Below are 22,155 nucleotides of genomic sequence, written 5' to 3'. Positions count from 1 at the left end.
GGGTTTAAACACCTGGGACTCTCCACCATTTGTTTTTAGAAGTGAAGATGCCTCTTGGACCAGAGATGAAACATTTTCATGAAACTTAAAGAAGTCCAGTTGCTTTCTTTTCCAAGCTGCTTAAACATCAGGAGGTGACTGTGGAAGTTTCATATTGTATGTGTTTAATGTTGAAAAAGACTTGAAAACAATACAAATTTTATGCTTGTAGCTATGTGATCATATTTTACAGGCCACATAAGAATATAGAGTCATGTATATTATGTTGATTCAAAATTCCTTAAAAGCAATAAAAACACTGTAAATGAATGGGAAAAGTATTTTTCAGTGAGTAGGTAGGCATTTTTTAAAAAAATATTTCACTCTAGTTAGAAATATATTAAAAGATATATCAAACCTTGTGTTTAGTGCCTCATTTAATTCATATATTACTTTGTATGAATAAAAAAAGTTTGAAAATTGTGTTTTAATTATAACTAATAGGATGGCATATTTATCAGTGTGGATTTGACATTAGGAAAACTGACAGGAAAAAATGAAGAGAAATAAAAGTACAATAGCTGGGCTCTTTGTGGGCCTGCAGTTTGTATGTTGACCATTGTCTGCGTTTCACTTCCTACATATGGTAGTGGTGTAAAATGAACATATCTCCTTGTATGGTGAGATCTCAGGGTGAAACTGAGGCTCTGTGTTGCTAAAATATTCACAAACTTCTACATTGTTTCACACGTCTATTTTCTCATGCAACTGAAGAATAATGTAACTGTTTTAATAAAGTTGACTGTAAATAATAATAATAATAATTTCATTAAGAAGAAGTGTTAATGTAACTTTATTGTTATATGTTAGTTGCTTTTTAAGGTAAAATGTAGTTCAGATCCAATTCCTACTTAGTCACATAACTCAGCTTACTGTGTAAAACAAAAGGACCTTCAGAAATACTTTCTTACTTAGGATGAGTATGACTGAATTTGTGGAAATACTATAAGCCAAAAACAGAAATATGTATTTTTGCACTTAAAAATAGATCAAACAGAATTATACTTATTTGCACTTATCAGACACATGCAGCGCTACTGTAAGCAATAAATAGAAAAAAATACTGCATGCAGTAAATATTATTAATTTGAAAGTCATGAATGCAAATAGATTAAAAAAATGTGAATTAAAAAAATATTTTCATAGTTCTGACTTTAGAGGGTAATGATCTATTATGTAACCCTGATACTGCTCAGTCAGTTGTGCTCGTAGATGATCTGCTCCATTTGATACTGTGGACCATCAAATATTTATTTTCCCATTTAAGATGAGATATAAACAGTTGAATTATAGAAAGGGGAGTACTGTATTAGTACACACTAAGTGATGGGCAAGATAGTGTTAACTTGTTACAGATCTAAAAGTAGTTTAGTGAAAGTGTGAGCAATAAGTAAAAAGTCTGCACAAGCTCTGAGGGGTTCCTTTTATTTCTACCACGTAGATTATGTGAAATATGTGCTGGTGTTCCTTTTCAGCTTTCCACATATACAGAAAGAACTGTCTTAGAGGTTTATCAGAGGACAATTGTGACTTTTAACTCCTTGATGTACATGCCATTTAATAAAGTATGCTGACTTTGTCAGCGCACACTGAACAAGGAGGAGACATGGAAGTTGTGCTTGGACTGATGGTGATTCTACAGGGAGTGTCTCATGGTAAACTGTTTTTTTTTTTTTTTAAATCTCATTTTAATCATAATAATATGCTATACATCAGCAATACTTAAGCAAAAATGCATAAATTCTCACATTGTTCTCTGGGATGTTAAAGCAGCTCAAATACTTGTTCTTTATTTATTTCATTTCTTTTAATAAATTCATGTAAGTATCTACTGGCTACATCTGCAGTTTGTGTCAATTCACATTTGTTCTTTTTTACATAAACACCCTCCATACAAACTACCTTGAGGTTAAAGAAAATAGCATTTTTGCTCTGTCTAATGTGTCTTCTATAGACTTGACTTCAGTGTTTTAGCCCTAATGGCCAACAGATCTTACAGCATTTGCTTTGGAATCAACTGTGGAGGATCTGTTTGACTGTATTTCTATGGTGATCATATTGCTGGGATAACATGGGAGTACATAATGGTTGTGTGAGCTTCTATTACTCAGTGAGAATTCTAAGAGGCAAAGTTCTAAGAAGAAAGTGAAAATTCTTAAGTAAAGTTCAGAATTCTAAGAACCAGGATAGAGTCTGGGATGAAATCCAGAATTCTGATATAAAAGTGTGAATTCTGTTTGTCAACATTCCAAGAATAACATGAGAAGTCCGACACAACAATCAGTATTCTGATGAGATAGTAAGAGCTCGAAGAGCGCTACTGCAACCCCAGCAACACTCCCTGGTTGTATTAACAACAGAATCTGCTTCATTTTTCTATTATTCTCCTCTTCCTTTTCATTCATTCCTCCCGCTTGCCCTTTTTCACGGTTCTCTTCCTTCTCCCTTCTTTTACTGCGCTTGTTTTCCTACGCAGTCACCTACAACACCCTCAATCTTTACACATCTACACGGCACGATCACAAACACGCTTTTTTTGTTATTACAGGAGACTCATAGACCTGACACAGCTACAGATAAACTTCAAAAACTTGAGTTTCCTAATGTGTTCTCAGCCTGCTATAACTCTAGACAAAGGGGAGTAGCATTTTTAATACACAAAAATATTACTCTCATCTGGATTATTTCTTCGTCAGCAGCTCACTGTTGAGTGACATTTGAGACACTGAGATACACCCTATATCTGTCAGTGATCCTGCTAATGTGTGTTTGATTCTAACACTTTCCACCAAGTAAAAACTGGAGATTTAATACATCATTGTTTAAAGTTGAAGATTTTATTAAATACTTAAAAAAAGAGTGGGCTTTATATTTAGACTGTAGTGACCTGCCTGGAACATCAGCCTCTGTTCTCTGGGAAGCAGGGAAAGCTCTGATGAGAGGTAAAATTATTTCTTTCTCATCACATAAAAAGAAAATAGAAAACAAACATATTCAGGAATTAGAAAAATCTTAAGAAGATGACTATGTGTCCTCCAAGGAACAGGAAATACTGAATAAAATACATAAACCAAAACTAGAATTAAATGAAATTATTAATAGAAAAAAAATTAAATTCTTAGTACAAAGACTTCACTTGCAAAATTTTGTACATGGTAACAAATCTGGTCAATTTATTGCTAACCAGTTAAAAATAAAGAAAGAAACAACAACTATAGGTGCCATTAAAGACTTATCTGGGAGCACAGTATATGACCCTGAAAGAATAAACAACACTTTTAGGGATTTTTACAAAACTTTATATTCACCAAAAAATGAAACTGATTAGTTTCTTGACAACGTAGCCCTTCTGAAATGACCAGACAGTCAAGTAACAGCAGTGGATTCACCGCTGACATCTGGTGAACTCCAGGAAGCCCTGAGAAGTATACCCAATAATAAGACTCCAGGTTCAGATGGATTTCCAGCAGAATTCTACAAAGAATTCGGGACAATTCTGGCACCAGTATTCCACAGAATGTTGCAGGAAATCAAGGAAAATAGCAAACTACCACCAAATATGAATTCTGCCAACATTATCTCCAAAAGTTGATTCTGTTCATCTGGACGTAGCGTTTTAGGTGGGAGAAACGTTTCGTCACTCAAGCAGGTTTCCCCAATTTTACCCTACGTCCAGATGAACAGAATCAATGTTTGGAGATTTACTTACCTGGATGATTGAGCATGCATCAAGACGTGTCTGCCAACATTAGTCTCCTACTAAAACCAGGCAAAGACCCTGTATTACCCACCAGCTATTGTCCAATATCCCTTATTAATGTTGACCTTAAAATAATCTGCAAAGCTCTCTCAAAAAGATTAGGGAAGATAACTCCCCCAATAATATATCCTGACAAAACTGGTTTCATAAAAGGTATGTACTCATCAAATACACGTAGTGTACTTAATTTGATAGATTATTAATGTTTGCGTTTGACAGAGTTAACTGGAAATTTTTATTTGCAACTCTACACAAATTTGGTTTTGGAAACTCTTTCATAAACTGGTAAAAATATTCTACAATTCCCAACAGCATGTGTCAGGACAAATGACCAAACATCCGACAATTTCTGTCTCCAGAGACAGGGATGGCCACACTTCACTTCAGACCACATCAGATGGCTATTGCGATTAAAGGTATAAAATGCAAGGATGTAGAACATAAAATTAGTCTTTATGTGGATGATGTGTTGCTTTTTCTCCAAAACTCACAAACCACTCTCACTGAGGTAAATGCATTAATAAACTCTTTCTCAAAAGTTTCAGATTATTCGACAAACTGGTTAAAATCTACAGTTCTTCTGATTAATTGCTCCTTCTAGTTTCTTTAAAAGTGGGATGTTGTTTGGATTAGGTTAGTTAAATCTGCAAGATTAGTAGAGACATTAATATCTAAATATTTATATTTGTAGATTGCACTGGGATAGAAAAAGAATTATGGAAGGCTCAAATCACTAATGGGATCGAAGGGTCGCCACAATAAAAATGATGGTCTTGCCAAGAATCAATTTTTTATTTTCGATGATCCCAAGTAAACCACCACCAGACTGGTTTAGCACTCTGGAACTGTTCATTTCTAAATTCCTTTGGAAAGATAAACCCCAGCGTATTAGTTTTAAAATGCTACAAAGGGCCGAGGATAATGGAGGACTAGATCTGATATCAACACTACTTCTTAGCCAACAGCCTACAATCATCTCAGGATGGTTAAAACATACCCTCTTATGAGCCCTGGCCAGACGTAGAACAGGCACCATGCGATAATATAGAGATTTCAGACCTACCATTCATTAGCTCAAACATCAAATGACATGTAGCAACCTCAAGGACTGACATAGGGATGATGTAGAGCAGGGGTGTCAAACTCAAATACACAGTGGGCCAAAATTCAAAACTGGAACAAGGTCGCGGGCTAACATTAATATTTATTGAAAAAAAAAATCTTCCTCCAGATTTAAGAATGAATCTCTTCTTATGGACTCAAACAAGTTTCGCTGAAAAACTGAATATGGAACAAGCAAAGCTTAATACTAAACAATATATACATTAGCTGTATAATATCAGTAGGCCAGCTCTAATAATAACTTGGTATGGCCAGAGTGTGACACCTATGATGTAGAGTTATAAAACCCGTGAGCGCTACTTACCGACGAAAACAACAAAAAAAAATCATCACATCAAAATGCACTCTTGTACTTGGTGTCAATCAATCAAAAGTCATTAATCACAGAAAATAAAACATTTACAGTACACAAACCCCGTGAGCTGACATCCAGGAGGGGATAATATTCCTTTATGATCTTATTAACTTCTTCTCCATCTTCTTTCTCACTTATTTCTTCTCTTTCTCTAACTTTGAACATTACTTTCTCTATGTGTGGAGCTAACCACGAGCTGCAGCATGCAGACACCAGATGCACTGGCAAAAAAGTATTTGGGTGGAGACCCAAACTGCAAACAACTGTACCCTCCATAATTCACCACCAGAGGGTGCAAAAGAGCAAAATCTGGACATACAGCTCAACTAAACATCAAATGCAAAAGATTGTTACATCACATATATGCTTTAAAAAACCAAAGGGTGCTCTGTATCTGGTCCAGTGGACAGGGCTGTGCCAGGTGGCATTTGTGCAGGTAAAAAAGGCTGTCTGTGGGGAGCCGCTGGAATTTAGGGTCACCTGATCCAGCCCTAATTATATGCTTTAGCAAAAAGGAAAGTTTTATCTCTAATTTTAAAATTAGAGATAGACTCTTGTCTCCTGAATCCAAATTGGAATCACTATAAGACAGAGGAGCACATTACAAGCCTGATACTTGCAAACCTAAAAAATTCAGTAAACTTAAAAAGTTTTACATGGAAACAACTGTGGTAGTTTCTGTGTAATAAGCAGGACACAGCGCTGCAAAATGCAAAACTGCCCGTTTCTATTTAATAACATATGAATAACCTATTAAAGTTTGTATATAAGAATATCATAGAATGGAATAGAATACTGAAACTCCTACAAAATGTAAATCAAAATTTTATCCTCAATATATGTTGAACTGGTTATTTTGTGGCATTACATTCTGGCAGAGTAAAAACCTATGAGATGCCCACCCAGCTGGGTATGCCCATGTACATTCATACATCTTGGTGTTCATAGATCTAGCTGTCGATTGTATTTTTAGGGCAGAATAAGAAGAGGTATGCAAAATAAAAGTCAGCGTAGCCTCAGTGTCTATAAAAGCCCTGGACCACACACACAGTTCCATCTCTGTTCTGTAATGCAGGAAGTACCCATACACGGGTCTTTTTTTTTTCACAGATGAACTTTTCTCACTTCCAGCTGAGCACTTACATGTTACTTTCTTAGCCTGTGCTGCTATGTGCATCCATTCAAATGTAAGTAAGCTAATTACATCCTTCTTTTCCCTGACGAAACACAGATTTTCTTGATTCTTTTTTTATTCATGTTCACCATCATTCTTTGTTCTTACTGAAAACATTACAAAGTGAAGATTTGTAATGTTTGCTTCCATTGCAGAATCATGCCGTGTTTATTTATATGTTTATTTATTTTACTATATTCACAGTGACATTTCAAATCTTGTTCTGTTATTACACAGTTTTTCTATCCACAGGTGACTTACCACTGGAAATATAATTTACAGTTTTATCTGTGCTTGTTACCAAATACTTGTGAGTTGTGTAGCTGAAATTCTCATATTGAATTCAGCCTCTTTTGGTAGATAAAAGGCTCCTTTGTTTGTTGGAAAGCATTGCCTCACTGTTTCATGTTGTGCTAATGATTTGCATCCTTTTAATAAGCTGCTTTTTCACAGGTTGCTTACATTTTATTCTTTCTACATCAGTTCGCTCCCTTCATTTCAGAAAGCAAACTCTGCAAACCTCCAAACATAAAAAGACATCTGTCATGGACATCCTGTAAAGACTGTTATGCAATAAAGCTCTCACCACAGGAACCTCTAGACGATTTGTAACTTAACTTATCACTTCAGATGTTGCACGTTTTTTTCTCAAAAGTAAACGTGAAGAAAAAATAGTGTGTGCCTGACACACATTTGAAAGTGTGTATTGTTTAGATTCAGTTTTGTGTATTTAATTACAAGAGCAAGGGGAAAATTGTTTATTCGCATTTGATGGATATTTCTTGAAATCAGGTCGCTACAACACGTAGACATGCAGTTCATTTCCTGCTGTTGTGAAAATAACCTGTCTATATCATTTACTGTTTCCTGTCAGTTAGGACTCAGGTTTGCAGCAGATTTACATCCAGATTTGTACATAATTTTCTAGAATCTTTGAAAGATTGAAACCACAGTGTGGGTGAATGAAGAGCATGGAACAGTTTTTTATTATTGTGCTACTAACAGGAGGAACTCAAGGTAAGATTGTCCTCATAAAGAAGCCAAACATTCACATTTGTAGTGTGAATAATTTCACCTCATGTTCTATTAAATATGTTTTTTCCAGCTCTCATTCCAGTCGATGAGACCACATGTGACCTCAGGACGAACACATGTCCATGCTCTCCTCTTCTTAAAGGAACTGTGTATATCCAAGTGATGACTGATGCTAGTGGCCGTGAAGTGACATGTTTGAAGATGCTTCCCACCGTGAATATAATTGTGTTCAATCTGAAGAAAGAAACAATAACAATAGACAAAGAATTTAACAACAGACTACAGTTTCTAATCAGGAATGGGACAATCAAGATCACAAACGTGAGGAGGAATGATTCAGGTCAATACAGCATTGAGGTCTTTAATTCAGGTGGAGTCCGAGAGAAAAACATTAATTTCACCCTGGATGTTAAAGGCAATGATAAAGCTGAAAGCAAGTTATGTAAGTTACTCTTTATTGAATAGTGTTGATGTTATTATAAAGATAATCAGACATGTAACTGTTAAACTGTTAAACACAGTACACATCACTTGTGCAACAAATGATAGAAGCAGAAATGCAGAAAAACATATGGAAAGAAAGATGCAAGTGTACAGTGAACAGTCTATGCTGATATAGTATTTGTCTATGTATAGGTATTATTGGTTATTTAGCCACACATGGGCTGCTATTACTTTTTATGATTGAATAATCTTTTATTTCCCAGTAACTACACTTTAACTACCACCTACACTTTAAAGGCACACTGAAACTTTCCACTTGGTGATAGAATATCCTGAGCTGCACTGTATGACCATATTAACTTGTGACATGTATGCATTATAATAGAAGAAGAATCCTTTTTATTGTTGTTATGTATATATATATACACACATATATACACACACACATGCATATAAGCACAAAGAAGACACTATTAAAAGCACACCGTCATACTAAGACAGGGGACACTTTCTGTTGTCACTCTGTAGAAGTTCATAAGAGGCAGAGAAGCGAGTCCAGTCCGTTTTAGCTTCCTGGGGAATAATAGCCTTTGTTTGGCTTTCATCACAAGGTGTGACGTGTTCAGGAACTGGGTCAGGTCAGATAATGACCTGTTTCATATTGGGATCTTCTATGTTGCAAACAGGGTTGACAACATATTTTACATTTACTTTGAATTTTCATTTTAGTCAAAGCCAAATAAAAACATGTAGGTAATACTTCATCATACCTTGGTTAATAAGTTAGTAAAGTCATAGTCAAGTACTTTTAAGTTAATTTTTATACAATAAAAATTATAATGTCACAAAACATTAACAGATTTGTAAACATTATCTAAACTGTTTTTATAACATAATAGTAGCGTTAAAACAATGTTAATAAACTCTGTCTACAGCATCTATAAATATTGTACAAGTTTTTTGAGCCCATGGGTAGACCGGCAGGGAGGAGGAGGAACCTGGAGGACCACGCTACACGTTTGAGTGTTTTCCCCCATTGTTCCAGTTTTCTTTCACCATCTCTTTATTTAGTTTAAATAATAGTTTAGTGTGTGGGGGTTGTGCCCAAACGTTTATATATTTACAGTTAGTTAACCATAATAATACCAAAGTCTTACCAAAGTTTACGCTTGAATAAATTGTAAGTACTGTACTTATAATTATCACTGTGTTCTCATCACTCAGCACACAGTTTTCCTTACCTGAGGCTAGTCTTTGCTGCACTGGGATCTCCCCTGATAGCAGTGTCATGCTGTGTTGTGTATCGGGAACTGAAGCATCTTAAGAAGACTTCTAACAAGGCGGCCCGTGATCAAAAGAGGTTGATATACAATTACATCATTTCAGTGCCATAATTTGATGGGTAATTGTAAAAGTATTTATTTTGCTATAATTGATTTTTTTTTCTTTCACAGCCTCAGGTGTGAAACAGAGAACATAAACCTTAAGTGTGAGTCTGAGCTTTAGTGAACTGAACTCACTCGTGATCAGCACTGGACACTGAACTGAGGATCAATGAAAAATGAAAACAGTTAGGAGGTGACTGTGGAAGTTTCATATTGTATCAAAAACAATTTAAAAATGTTATGCTTGCAGCTTTGTAATCATATTTTGGAGATCAGATAAGAATATACAGTCATGTATATTATCCTGATTCAAAATTCCTTAAATAACAATAAAAACTTTGTAAATGAATGGGAAGTCTTTTTCAGTGAGTTAGTAGGGATTAAAAAAAAATAAAAAAAGTATATATATATATATATATATATATATATAGATAGAGATATAGATAGATAGATAGAGATATAGATAGAGAGAGAGATAGAGAGATAGAGAGAGAGATAGAGAGAGAGCTATATATATATATATATATATATATATATATATATATATATATATATATATATATATATATATATATATATATATATATATATATATATATATATATATATATATATATATATATATATATATATATATATATATATATATATATATAGTGTTTGGAAGGTTACTTTTAAAATGTATTCCACTACAGATTATAAAATACATGCCCCAAAATGTATTCTGTAACGTATTCCGTTACGTTACTCGATGAGAGTGACGTATTCTGAATACTTTTTGATTACTTAATATATTATCATGCTGTTTACAACTACGTGAATGTACTATTGCTGTGATTTATTACTGTTACTGAAGGTCTGCAGCTCCAAACCGTAGTAAAGGGACCTCTGGCTAATACGTCAGGTTCCGTGTCGGGCTCGTAGCCGAAAAATAGCTTTACTTTGTTGTCTGGGTCAACTTTGCTTGCGAGAGACAGATAGAGGCGTTGAAAGGCTGCTCCAAAGGAACTTATTGTTTCGGAGGAAAACACAAACACAGCGTACAGTTGAGTCTTAATAGCTTACTTACAACTGGGCTCGTCAGGCACTCTTCTTGGCTGCAGTGGTTATTATTATATTTATATGCTTCCAGCTCCCGTTTTTGCTCGATGACAACTCGTACTTTTCCTTTTTCTCCCTCCCTCGCTCACAGACACATAACAGGTATGGCAGTCCATTCTCCCTGCAGCATGGACTACACTGCCTATGATGCTACATTCTTTAGAGCTATACCTGTAGCATTCTGCCTATTAGCTTAGCACAACAACAACAACAAAAAGGCGCTCTCGCACCCAGGAAACACCCAGAGAGAGAGCATCACCCTGTAACCATGGCAACCGTAACCTTGCCGCCTGGAACAACAGAACATACCTGTCAAACAAACCCAAACAGTCCTGACCCGCCACAATATGAAACAGGGAAGTACCGCCGTGTAAACCATTTATTTCAACAAAGTAACTGTATTCTAAATACCACGTTTTTAAACGGTAACTGTAACGGAATACAGTTACTCATAATTTGTATTTTAACTACGTAACGGCGGGACATGTATTCTGTTACTCCCTGTGACAAAGTGGGTGAGAAGACCATTTGTCTACATTCTTAGTTAACATTCTTGTTTTGATTTAACCATATTTCACATGTAATCTGCAATAGGCAAACATCTACTATCCCGGGTTTGTTTATGTTCTGCACTTTTACAGATTATATAATATAACATCTTGGTTTAAATCAATTCATGCAAGTTGGTTAAGTTAACATGTTATTTATTTCAACTGTTAATTTGTATTGTTTGAACTTACCTTTACCTACCTGTCTTCCAGAAGCAAAAGGAGGAAATGTAGTTCTACTTCCTGCTTTATACCTTCTGGGTTCATCTGAGGTCACAGGAAGAGACCAAGGGCAGGAGGGGAAGAATGCTTATAATTTAATAAAATTGATTTTAAAGGGTTTATAAAGAAATAGATTTAATGTTGTGATATGTATTGATTACACCAGAGTTTATGTTGCCAGTCAAGAGGAGTAGTAGAGGATGAATATAATCATGTTCATCTCACCTACCTACTGAATGGAATAGTCCAGAGGAGAAAGTGTTTGATTAAGGGGACTATTTAAGCAGACGAACTCAGGTGTTTCAGGAGAAGGGTTCAGGTCAGTGTAGCTGTGTGCAGTTTGACCTTAATTTCCGTTGATTTAAGTTCAGTTATGTTTATTTGAATTGAGTTTATTATAGAGTTGAGTTTCTTATTTGTTTCTTTGTAAATATTCTTGGGCCACAGAATGGTGAATAAATCACTTGCTACACTGGACAGCATCAGTCTCCTGCACTTCTTTGACCGCTTAAGTCGAGTCCTACCACACTCCCCAACACTGTATATATATATATATATATATATATATATATATATATATATATATATATATATATAAATATATTGCTGTAGTTAGAAATATATTAAAAGATATATCAAACCTTGTGGGTTTTGGCTTTATCACTTTAGTGTGTCTTTGAATGAACCTAAAGAAGTTTGAAAATAAATATAACTGTTTTAATTATAACTAACAGGGCCACATATTCATCAGTGTGGATCTGACTCTAGGGACATTGACAGGATAAAATGAAGATGGACTCTGTGGGAAAGCTGCTTGTGTCCCTGCAGCTTGTATGTTGACCATTGTCTGCGTTTCACTTCCTTCATATAGTAGCGGTGTAAAATGAACATATCTCCTCATATGGTGAGACCTCAGGGTGAAACTGAGGCTCTCAGTGTTGCTAAAATATTCTCAAATTTCTACATTGTTTCACACGTCTATTTTCTCATGCAACTGAAGAACAGAATTCACTCAGTCAGCTTCATTGTTTTAATGAAGTTGACTGTAAGTGAATTATGACATCACACAAAAGCTTTCTCCAATTTATTTCACCACTTTGTAAGTGGTGCTAATGAATAATTACGATTAATAATTAAATTTTTAAAAAAGCGTTAACTTTATTGTTATATTTATATGTTAGCTGTTTTTTTAAGGTAAAATGTAGTTCAAATCTAATTTTTATACAGTGCACATAACTCAACTTACTGTCAAACAAGAGGACCTTTATATGACTATGATTGAATCTGTGGAAATACTATATGTCAAAAACAGAAACATGTATTTCTGCACTTAAAAATAGGTCAAACAGAATCATTAGTTATGATTTTGCACTAGAAATGGTGCTATGAAGAAGAGAGACCCTATTGCTGTGTAAACAATATAACGACATTACTTTTAACGTCTGGACAAACATATTGGTAGGTGTGAGGTTTCTCTCTACTGGTTCATAAAGGGATTGCATTCAAGCTTTTACACTTTTACACTTTAACAGGAAAGGATCAGCACTAGTTACTTTGGTTGAGATGGCAGGAGCTTTTTAGGTTAATTTGTCCAGTAGTTGTATGTCGTGGCATTGAATTTGCCCTTTTCTGTGCTACTATAGGCAATAAATTGGACAGAAATATTTCAGCAGGCAAAAATGGTTAAATTATATATAAAATAACAGAGAAATTCTTCAATGTAAAGTAAAAAGGCAATGAGTTTCATTATTTGAGACGCGACTGTTGGTCTGTTCTTTAGTTTTGTTCTTTGGTGTCAACATAAATCTTCTTCTTCTGTACTTTTGTCATGTAAACACATTATGCTTGTGTTTGGTCCGTTTATAACATCCTGCCATGCGATTGCATTTGTCCCTAACCACCAGAAACCCTCACGTTAACTTTTATCAAGTGGAAAAAAGTTAGCGTTCATCCTTCAGCTTCACTGTGTTAATGTTATGCTAACGTAGCTGTTTTGCTAGTGATCACGTAGGACATCATTATATACCAGCTAGTCCGACTTCAGTAACCCTACAAAAGTCCCTGCTGTACATTTTAATTTTTTCAGAAATCTCTCAGTCAGAACATGGCATATGATGTTTAGGTGGAAACTAGCGAGCTAATTTCCTGCTAACTTCTAACTCCGTTGAATTTAATAAATCTGTTTTCATGGATGCCTGAATGTTAAACTTAATTGTTACACGTGGTTAAGCAGCAACACTGATCATTTTATTAAAGATGAAAGAATTTGTGTCTGTGTGTGCCTGTATGTCTGTGTCTATATGTCAGGTTGGGTATCAGACGCCACCTCTCTGGGGACACCTCAGGCCCTCCAAGGTTTGGAGGCCTATCTCCACCCACCACCACTTCCCCTGCCGGTGGCGGACTCCCTCTGGTGTCGGTGTGTTGGTGGTTCTTTGTGTCTGGGAGTGGGCGTCCGGGTACACACCGACTCACTCCTTGGCGGCCGCTTGTCGGGGCCTGGGGCCTGGGGCTCGCTCGGGCCCCTTTGGAGGTGGGGTGCCCCCGGCCTCTCGGCCTGGGGCTCGGTCACTCAGGCACAGCTGGGGGCCGGCGGAGCTCACGGGCGCGTCACTGCAACTCCCCCTGACTTCTGCTCCGCGGCTGCTGGGTGAGCCCTCATCTGGGACTCTCCTCAGCTCTTACTGGAACAGTGGCGCGGCTGCCCCTCTGTTGGTCTTCCATGGTCTCTTGTGTTCTGGGGGCCTCTGGATGTCTGGAGTTTTGATCTCCTCCATACCCACTTCACACCCTGGAGGACGGGGCTGTGGCCCCCCCACACTCCCTAGCAGATCATTACATGGAGAAACCTTTGGAATGCAAGCATGCTGATCCACACAGGTATGCACACATGGGTATTCACAGACGCGGACTAAAGCTTTCTTGTCTGCTGCCTCAAAGCACATTGTGCGCTGTCTATCTTGCGTGCTGCACAATATCGTTTATTATTTAGTAAATATTGATATCTATGACTAGCTAGTTTATTGTGATGGTGCTTTGTTTTCTCTATTATTATGTTGCTCTTTGTTGTTTGCTGTCTCCTCTGTTTGTTTTTTTTTGTTGTTTTTTTTTTTTTTTTCTCCATACAGGTGACCCAGGAGTTCTTTTTTTTTTTTCTCTCTCTTCCCCCCCCTTCTCACCGTCTCTTCTCCCCTTTGGTTTTCTTTCTTTCTCTCCCCCTCTTTCTCTCATTCATTCCCCCTGTCCTATTTAAAAAAAAAAAAAAAAAAAAAAAAAAAAAAAAATGACAAAGGATGAACTGAAGCTCTGCCATCACGTAATGTCGCATACTGCTGTTTCTGATGTCATTTAGAAAAAAAAAAAAAAAAAAAAAAAAAAAAAGATGAAAGAATTTAGACAGTTTTTAAATCTCAGTGATGCCACAGTGTTCCTTTGACTTTGGGACCTGAAGCAGACGGAGTTTTGGACTCAGATTACTCAGCAAGGCTCCTGACTACGGCAGCCTAATGCTGCGGCAAGCCATCAAGCGGTGTGCCTTCATAGCTTACCAAAGTCGTACTAAAACACTTTTTGACAGATTTCTGCGCGCCGTGTACTACATAAAATTGGTTCGAGGTCATTAAGCACAACCAGAATTCATACATAAGGCACACAGTTGATTTTTGAGAAAATTAAAGGATTTTAAGTGTGCCTTACAGTGTGTAAAATACGTTATACAGAAGAAAAGAATACATCATGATATATATAGTTACCGCATATGCTTCAAATTATACCATGATATGGATTTTAGGCCATATCGCCCAGCCCTATTTGGGAGTATATTATTGATTAAATGTGTGTGCACTTGACGCTCTATTACCTGCACCTACTCAGAGTGAAATAATCAGAGCTCGTGTACTCATGGCAGTAGTGTTATTAAAAATAATTTGATAAACGTTATCATTTTATACAAAGCTAATCCAAAACACTGGATTCACAACATGTTAACATGAAACACTGAAAAAGAAAAAACTTTTTTAATGTTTCAAAATTTGCAGGTGTGGAAACTCACTGTGATGGCAGACGGGATGGAGCTCAGTGTTATGGAGCTTTGGGAGGAACTGTGGACATCCAGCTGATGGACAGCACCTCAGAAATACCTAGAATCCAACTGTTAAAGAATTCATTAAAAATACTATTTGTCAGAAATAATAAGGTTATTTCTAATACCGTAGTACATAGATCTAGCTTTTTTCCCAGAAATGGAAAATTTAGGATCAATAACCTGAGCAGGAACGACAGTGGTAAATATACCCTTCAAACCTTTGATTCAGATGGAAGATCATCAGGTGTGCTGACTTTACAGTTGCTTTTTCAAGGTAAATGTTATGTTAATAAGTAATTAATTAAATTAATTAATAACCAATTTAACATTGTTTTCGTAATGTATATATCTTACATAATTTCAGATACATATAGTTTGTGCATACCCTGTTCTTTATTAGGAGAGTATAAGCAATGATGTCTAGACTTAACACTTGCTTATTCAAAGTTGAAGGTTACTATTGGGAAATGACACTAATTAGTAGATAGAAACTTAACAATGTTTTGGTAATCTATATATCTCCTTTTTTTATTAGAGAGATTTTAAAATCTAAAACTAAACTCATCTGTGTGTGTTTCTCTCAGCTCATGTGTCCTCTGTCCTGCTGGTCTCTCAGTGTCTGTCCCAGGGAGAGATGAGGGTGTCCTGCTCCTCTGAGGGAGGGGACAGTCCTCAGTACAGCTGGACTCTGGATGGACGCACACTGACAGTTGCTGAGCTGCTTTCTGTAAATATTAAGACTAACATCATCACTCTGAAACAGTACGTCTCAGGAAGTCTTGTCTGCTCAGTCAAAAACCATGTTAGTAAAGTCTCCAAAGAAAAGAGGATATCTACCTGTGTTGAGTGAAAAAGGTGATAGTTACAACTTTGATAATTATATCACTTTTTACATTTTTGATAAATTATTAGTTTTTTGCTCATAGGGTTCATTTTCATCAACTGCACCTCAATCAATGGGACACAGGTGTCAGAGTGGGTGTATGAAGCCAATAACACCCTGTGCATTGAACCAACAAGTGAACCCACCACAACCACACAAACTGCAGTGGGTAAGAGGAATGACCCATGGTACAGTGGAAATTGAAAAAACAGCTAGATCCATTGATATCATTTTCTCCTTTCTTCATTTCATGTTTGACTTAATTCTTTCTATGAAATAGGACATTTGCCACTGATCAGTGGTGTTCTCTCAACACTTATAATTTTCTTAGTTGTGGTTGTAGCAGCAATCTGTGCCCAACGGAAAAAGCAAAACAGCAAAACAAAAGGTACAAAACTTCTTTTCCCTTACTCACTTTTCTTAAATTGCTTTTTTACTCTTTTTATAAATATACTTAATTAATGCAGTCTCAACAACAGTTTATTTATATCTCTGTTATATGTCACTTAAATATTGTTAAGCAGCCACAGTTAACACAGTAAATGTAAAAAGAAAAAAGTTAAACAGCTTAACAAAATCCAACATAATGTCTAAAGCTCGCAAATGAAGTTTAATACAAAGTGCGACTATTCCTCTAATTATTCATTTATTATTTTTAAAGCAACCGTTTCTTCTTCTTCTGACTGCAGAGGAAGAAAATGATCAGGAAGAAATCTTTGCTGATCTCAGGGTCGTGAAACAACAGGCGAAACAACTGGAGAAAAGAGCAGAGCTAGAGTTCTGCCAAGTCAAGTATTCAAAGTGTCCTTGGCAGACTGAACCAACGGGAGATGATTATTTGTATGCTAACGTTCATAAATTCAGGTGATTTAAGTGGTCAGTTCTTCCACACAGACTGCATCACTGAAGATCCATGGAGAGAAGAGCTGATGTTAAAATGTCTAAAGGTCTTTAATTGTGTGGATGCCTTAATAGGCATCCACACTATTGAGATCCTGTTTCTCTTTCTTCTTTATTATTATTCCGGGTGTTTCCGTACACTTTTTGCCGTGGATCTACTTCCACAATTTTTGTGCTATTTTCACCGTTCAAACTCTAAACTGTTCTGCTCTTTCTGCTAATGCCGGCTATGACTTTTGGTGTTTATTACTATTATACTTTTTAAAATATTACACTTTTTTCCTTTAATTTGTCCCATTGAAATGAATGGGAAACTTCCACAATTCTGCTAAAACTTTCTTGTCTTTGAAACTTAACTACTGCCTCATACTTTCACCTAGAAACTTCATTCAAACTTTAAAATGTTCTCAAATGATTTGGCTATTCCTGTATGATTCAGCTTTTTCAGATCTTCTACCGTTTTAATCTTATCCCTCTTTGAGTTTTCAGTTGCAAAATTGTGATTTTTCAGAAAATACATGCGTTGCTATGGTTGCTATGCAATTAACTCAGAGGGGACAGTGAAACTGTTTGAATTTTCTCTTCATGTCCAAACAACTTCTTGCTACTCGCTCAATTTCCACTCAAGCCCCACAAATTATACACCAAAACGTAGGTATTTTTGCTGGCTTTCAGAAAATGTCACTATCATTGTTGTGGGACTCATAGATATTTTGCAAATCTCCTCAGAGTAACACAAAGTCAGAAAACTCTCCATATAAACTCAATGGAGAGTTTGTTCAAAATCACCGCTGGATTTCTCTAATGAGAGGCATTTTCAAATTGTCATATCTCCTTAACGAAGCGAAGTTAAGACATGAGGCTTGTCCCCGTATATGTTCAGACACTCCTGACGCTCACAATTCAAGAATTTCTTTCTCACCTATTACCGTTCTGAAATGAGTTGGACTTGTTTGAGGGTAGGAAATTTGTCCCTCGCTCAGATTTCATCAGATTTCAATCTCTGGAAATGAACCACTTTTTTCTCTCGTCATATCTTTTTGATGTATTTCCACAGAGCCCTGAAAATTTCCATGACTGTTCACCAAAGCCTGCTGTTTCTTACGGTGAAAGAATGATTTTGATGCTCCATATAGATTTAGAGTTACCAAAGGTTGTTTGAGCGCAAGTCAAGGCAGTTTTTGCTTCGCCTCTACTCAGTTACAGTGTATTACAAGTCATATATCTTTAAGAATTTATGTTTTATCTCTGAATTATGAAGACCTGAAGATTCCCCCATCTCTTCTGAATAAAACGATGCCTGAATGACCGTTCTAGCCTCTACGGTTAGGAAATTATGGCCATTTGTTCGAGGGGAATCCTGAATGTCAGAAATACACTGAAGAAAACTCACACCTCTCTCTGTGTCTGTGTGTGTAAGGGCTGACTACAGCAGGTGCAGCTAATTTAACTGACCTACATATACCAAGCCCAGACTCTCCACAGCTCCTGTTCCCTTTACTGTCTGTGTATGTGTGTCTGTGTATCAATATTTCTCCTATGTTTAGGTATTACTCCTCAATCATAGTATTTCTGCTAAAGCAAAGTACTTCTACTACATCTAAGTACTTTTGCCAAATCATAGTATTTCTGCTAAATCATAGTATTTCTGCCAATTCATAGTATTTTTGCAAAATCATGGTATTTGTGCAAAATCATGGTTTTGGGGCCAAATATTTCTGTTATTTTATAATATATGTCCTGAATATATTATATGTGCCAAATCATAGTATTTATCCCAAATTATAGTATTTATGCCAAATTACAGTATTTCTGCTAAAACGCAGAAATAGTACCTTTTAGCAGGAATTTCTACCAAAAGATAGTATTTCTGCTAAACCAGAGTATTCCTGCCAAATCATAGTATTTGTACTGAAACATGGTACTTCTGCCCAATCATAGTATTTATACCCAATCATAGTATTTCTGCTAAATCATAGCATTTGTGCCAAATCATGGTATTTGTGCAAAAACATAGTATGTCTGCAAAACCATAGTATATCTCTTATGTTATAGTATTACTACTAAGGCATAGTATTTCTGCCAAATCATAGTATGTGTGCCAAATCGCAGTATTTATACCAAATCACAGTATTTGTGGTAAAACATAGTATTTCTGCCATATTGTGGTATTTGTGCAAGAACATTGAACTGTTATGTTATAGTATTACTACTAAGTCATAGTATTTCTGCATTGTTATAGTATTTGTACTAAAACGTAGTATCTCTGCCAAGTCATAGAATTACTGCAATTTCATAGTTTTTTTTTTAGGAAATCTGTTATGTTATAGTATTACTACTAAGTCATAGTATTTCTGCCAAATCACAGTATTTGTGCCAAAGCATCGTATTTGTATGGAGTCATAGTATTTCTTCTAAATCATAGTATTTCAATCAAATCTCAGTAGTTGTTGTTAAAACGCAGTATTATTGCCAAATCATAGTATTTGTACCCAATCATAGTATTTCTGCTAAATCATAGCATTTGTGCCAAATCATGGTATTTGTGCAAAATCATAGTATGTCTGCAAAACCATAGTATATCTTTTATGTCATAGTATTACTACTAAGGCATAGTATTTCTGCCAATTCATAGTATTTGTACTAAATCATAGTACTTGTGCCAAATCATAGTATTTGTTGAACATCATAGTATTGGAACCAAAACATAGTATTTGTCCCAAAGCATCGTATTTGTATGGAGTAATAGTATTTCTTCTAAATCATAGTATTTCAATTAAATCTCAGTAGTTGTGTTAAAATGCAGTATTATTGCCAAATCATAGTATTTGTACCCAATCATAGTATTTTTGCCAAATCGTGGTATTTGTGCCCAAATAATAATTCTGTTATGTTATAGTATTACTACTAAGTTGTAGCATATCTGTTATGTTATAGTGTATCTGCGGAATATAGTATGTGTGCCAAATCATAGTATTTATACCAAATCACAGTATTTGTGCTAAAACATAGTATTTCTGCCATATTGTGGTATTTGTGCAAGAACATTGAACTGTTATGTTATAGTATTACTACTAAGTCATAGTATTTCTGCGTTGTTATAGTATTTGTGCTAAAACGTAGTATCTCTGCCAAGTCATAGAATTACTGCAATTTCATAGTTTTTTTTAGGAAATCTGTTATGTTATAGTATTACTACGAAGTCATAGTATTTCTGCCAAATCATAGTATTTGTGTGAATTTGTATACTGTAATATCACTGTATTATGTAGTGGCTAAGTAGGGGCTGTTTACAGTGTAAATAGGTCATCTCTTGTGTTGGAGTGCCCTCTTGTGGCGCCTTTTGGGTAGTGCCTTAGTAAACGGGAACCCTGTAAAAAGTGGCATCAGACTGATTTGTAGTGGAGGAATTTGTTACCAGTTTTCTTAATCTTTAATCTGTATGCATGTTGTAATGCATACCCTGTTCTTAATCATAGAAACCACACCATATCACCTCTCCACATCCTCCTACTGTATGCCATACCTCCCTGTACCATCCATCTGACCGCAATAAACTCCACCTGTGGTAATCTAATCCCTGGATGTCAGCCTCTCCTTCTGACCGAGGATAGTTATAGTATTTGAGCCAAATCATAGTATTTGTGCTAAAACATAGTATTTCTTCCAAATCATAGTATTTGTGCCAAAGTATAGTATTTCTTCCAAATCATAGTATAACTGCACAATAAAGGTTCTTGAGCCACATCAGTGTTTGTGCCAAATCTTAGTATTTCTTCTAAATCCTAGTAATTCTGCTCAATGATAGAATTTCTGCTATGCTTTAGTACTTTTTTCCTAGATTGTAGTACTTCTGCTAAGTCAAAGTATTTCATGTAAATCATAGTATTTCTACCAAGTCCCAATGTTTCTGCTAAATCATAAATAATGTTTTAGTACAAATTGTATGATTTGGTGGAACTTTCTGTGCTCCAGCACAAATGCTATGATTTGGCAGGAAAAAAAATATTATTTAGTATAAATACTAAGTTTTAGCAGAAATGCTATGTTTAAACTTTAAAAAATTCTGCTATTTCTGCTGATGTGTGTTATGACTTTTGACCATTGAAATGAATGGAACACATTATCAATGTGGTCACTGATTTTGCATCATGGGCTGAGCTGTGCTTTACCTCAGTGAGATAAGCATCCGTTCTCAGACTGGGAGGCCTGGGTTCAAATCCAGCTTATGGCAACATTTCTTTCACTTAACAGTTAAACTTTTTTTAAACTCTTTTCAACACAAATTTCATTTTTTTCACCCCTTTTCAGCAAAATTTTCAGTTTTTTTTAACCCCTTTTCAGCACAAATCCAAACTTTATCAGCTCTTTTTCAGCAAAAACCTCTTTTCAGCAGAATTCTGCTCATTCAACTCTTTTCAGCAAAATTTTCAGTTTTTTCTGCTGTTTTCAGAAAAAAACTCTTTTCAGCAGAATTCTGCTCATTCACCTCTTTTCAGCAGAAATTCTGCTGATGGAACTCTTTTCAGCAGAATTTTCACCCCTTTTTTTTTTGCCCAAATTCTGCTAGCACAATTGTCAATCTCTCCACCTTTTCTTTGTGAGAAAGTGTTTGGCTCAGTGAGCTAAATAGCTGCCCTTTGATCAGGAGGGCCAGGTTCGAATCCTGCTCAGGGCATCCTTTTTTTTTTTTTTTTTTTTTTTTTGTTTCAACTTTTTCAGCTTTTTTCAGCAGATATCTTCAGCCGTTAAGGCATCCACACTGCATTTTCGCAGGAAATGCAAATTTTTCTAGTTTAATGTGATTTCCTATCAGAAAAATATAAAAAGCTAATACTTACTGATTTATTTTACTTTAATCTGCATTATACCAGAACACATGTATTCTTTTATGATCTCTTGATTTAAAGATAGTATGTTATATAAACACTGTGAGTGTTTTCTGCTTTTGTATTCTGCAGACATGATGATAGACTATTTTGATGTGGGAGTTTTTCTTTTTTCATGTGAACTTGTCTAGTTTTTGACTTGGTAGAAGTTGGAACAGATGATCCTTAAATTAGAAATAAATAAAGTAAATGGCTAAATGTTTGTACAAATTTC

The 22,155-nt window shown here is 35.7% G+C and overlaps 1 protein-coding gene and 1 long non-coding RNA gene across 2 annotated transcripts; one reads left to right on the top strand and one right to left on the bottom strand.

The window, feature by feature from the left end:
* The first annotated feature begins 1,625 nt into the window (after positions 1-1,625).
* LOC113028365 (T-cell surface antigen CD2-like) lies at positions 1,626-17,020 on the top strand. The gene is made up of 5 exons (XM_026178576.1): positions 1,626-1,694; positions 15,223-15,543; positions 15,854-16,109; positions 16,425-16,540; positions 16,842-17,020. The coding sequence occupies exons 1-5, from the start codon at positions 1,646-1,648 to the stop codon at positions 17,018-17,020; spliced, it is 921 nt and encodes a 306-aa protein (XP_026034361.1). The 5' UTR covers positions 1,626-1,645.
* On the bottom strand, positions 7,427-9,475 carry LOC113029432 (uncharacterized). Its single transcript, XR_003273416.1, has 3 exons — positions 9,450-9,475; positions 9,171-9,261; positions 7,427-7,719 (listed from the first exon to the last, which is right to left on the bottom strand). It is a non-coding gene; the product is annotated as an uncharacterized LOC113029432 (long non-coding RNA).
* Positions 17,021-22,155: the final 5,135 nt, after the last annotated feature.

This window comes from Astatotilapia calliptera, chromosome 2, assembly GCF_900246225.1.
Source record: "Astatotilapia calliptera chromosome 2, fAstCal1.2, whole genome shotgun sequence".
NCBI lineage: Eukaryota > Metazoa > Chordata > Actinopteri > Cichliformes > Cichlidae > Astatotilapia > Astatotilapia calliptera.
This window is presented reverse-complemented; position numbering and strand designations above follow the sequence as displayed.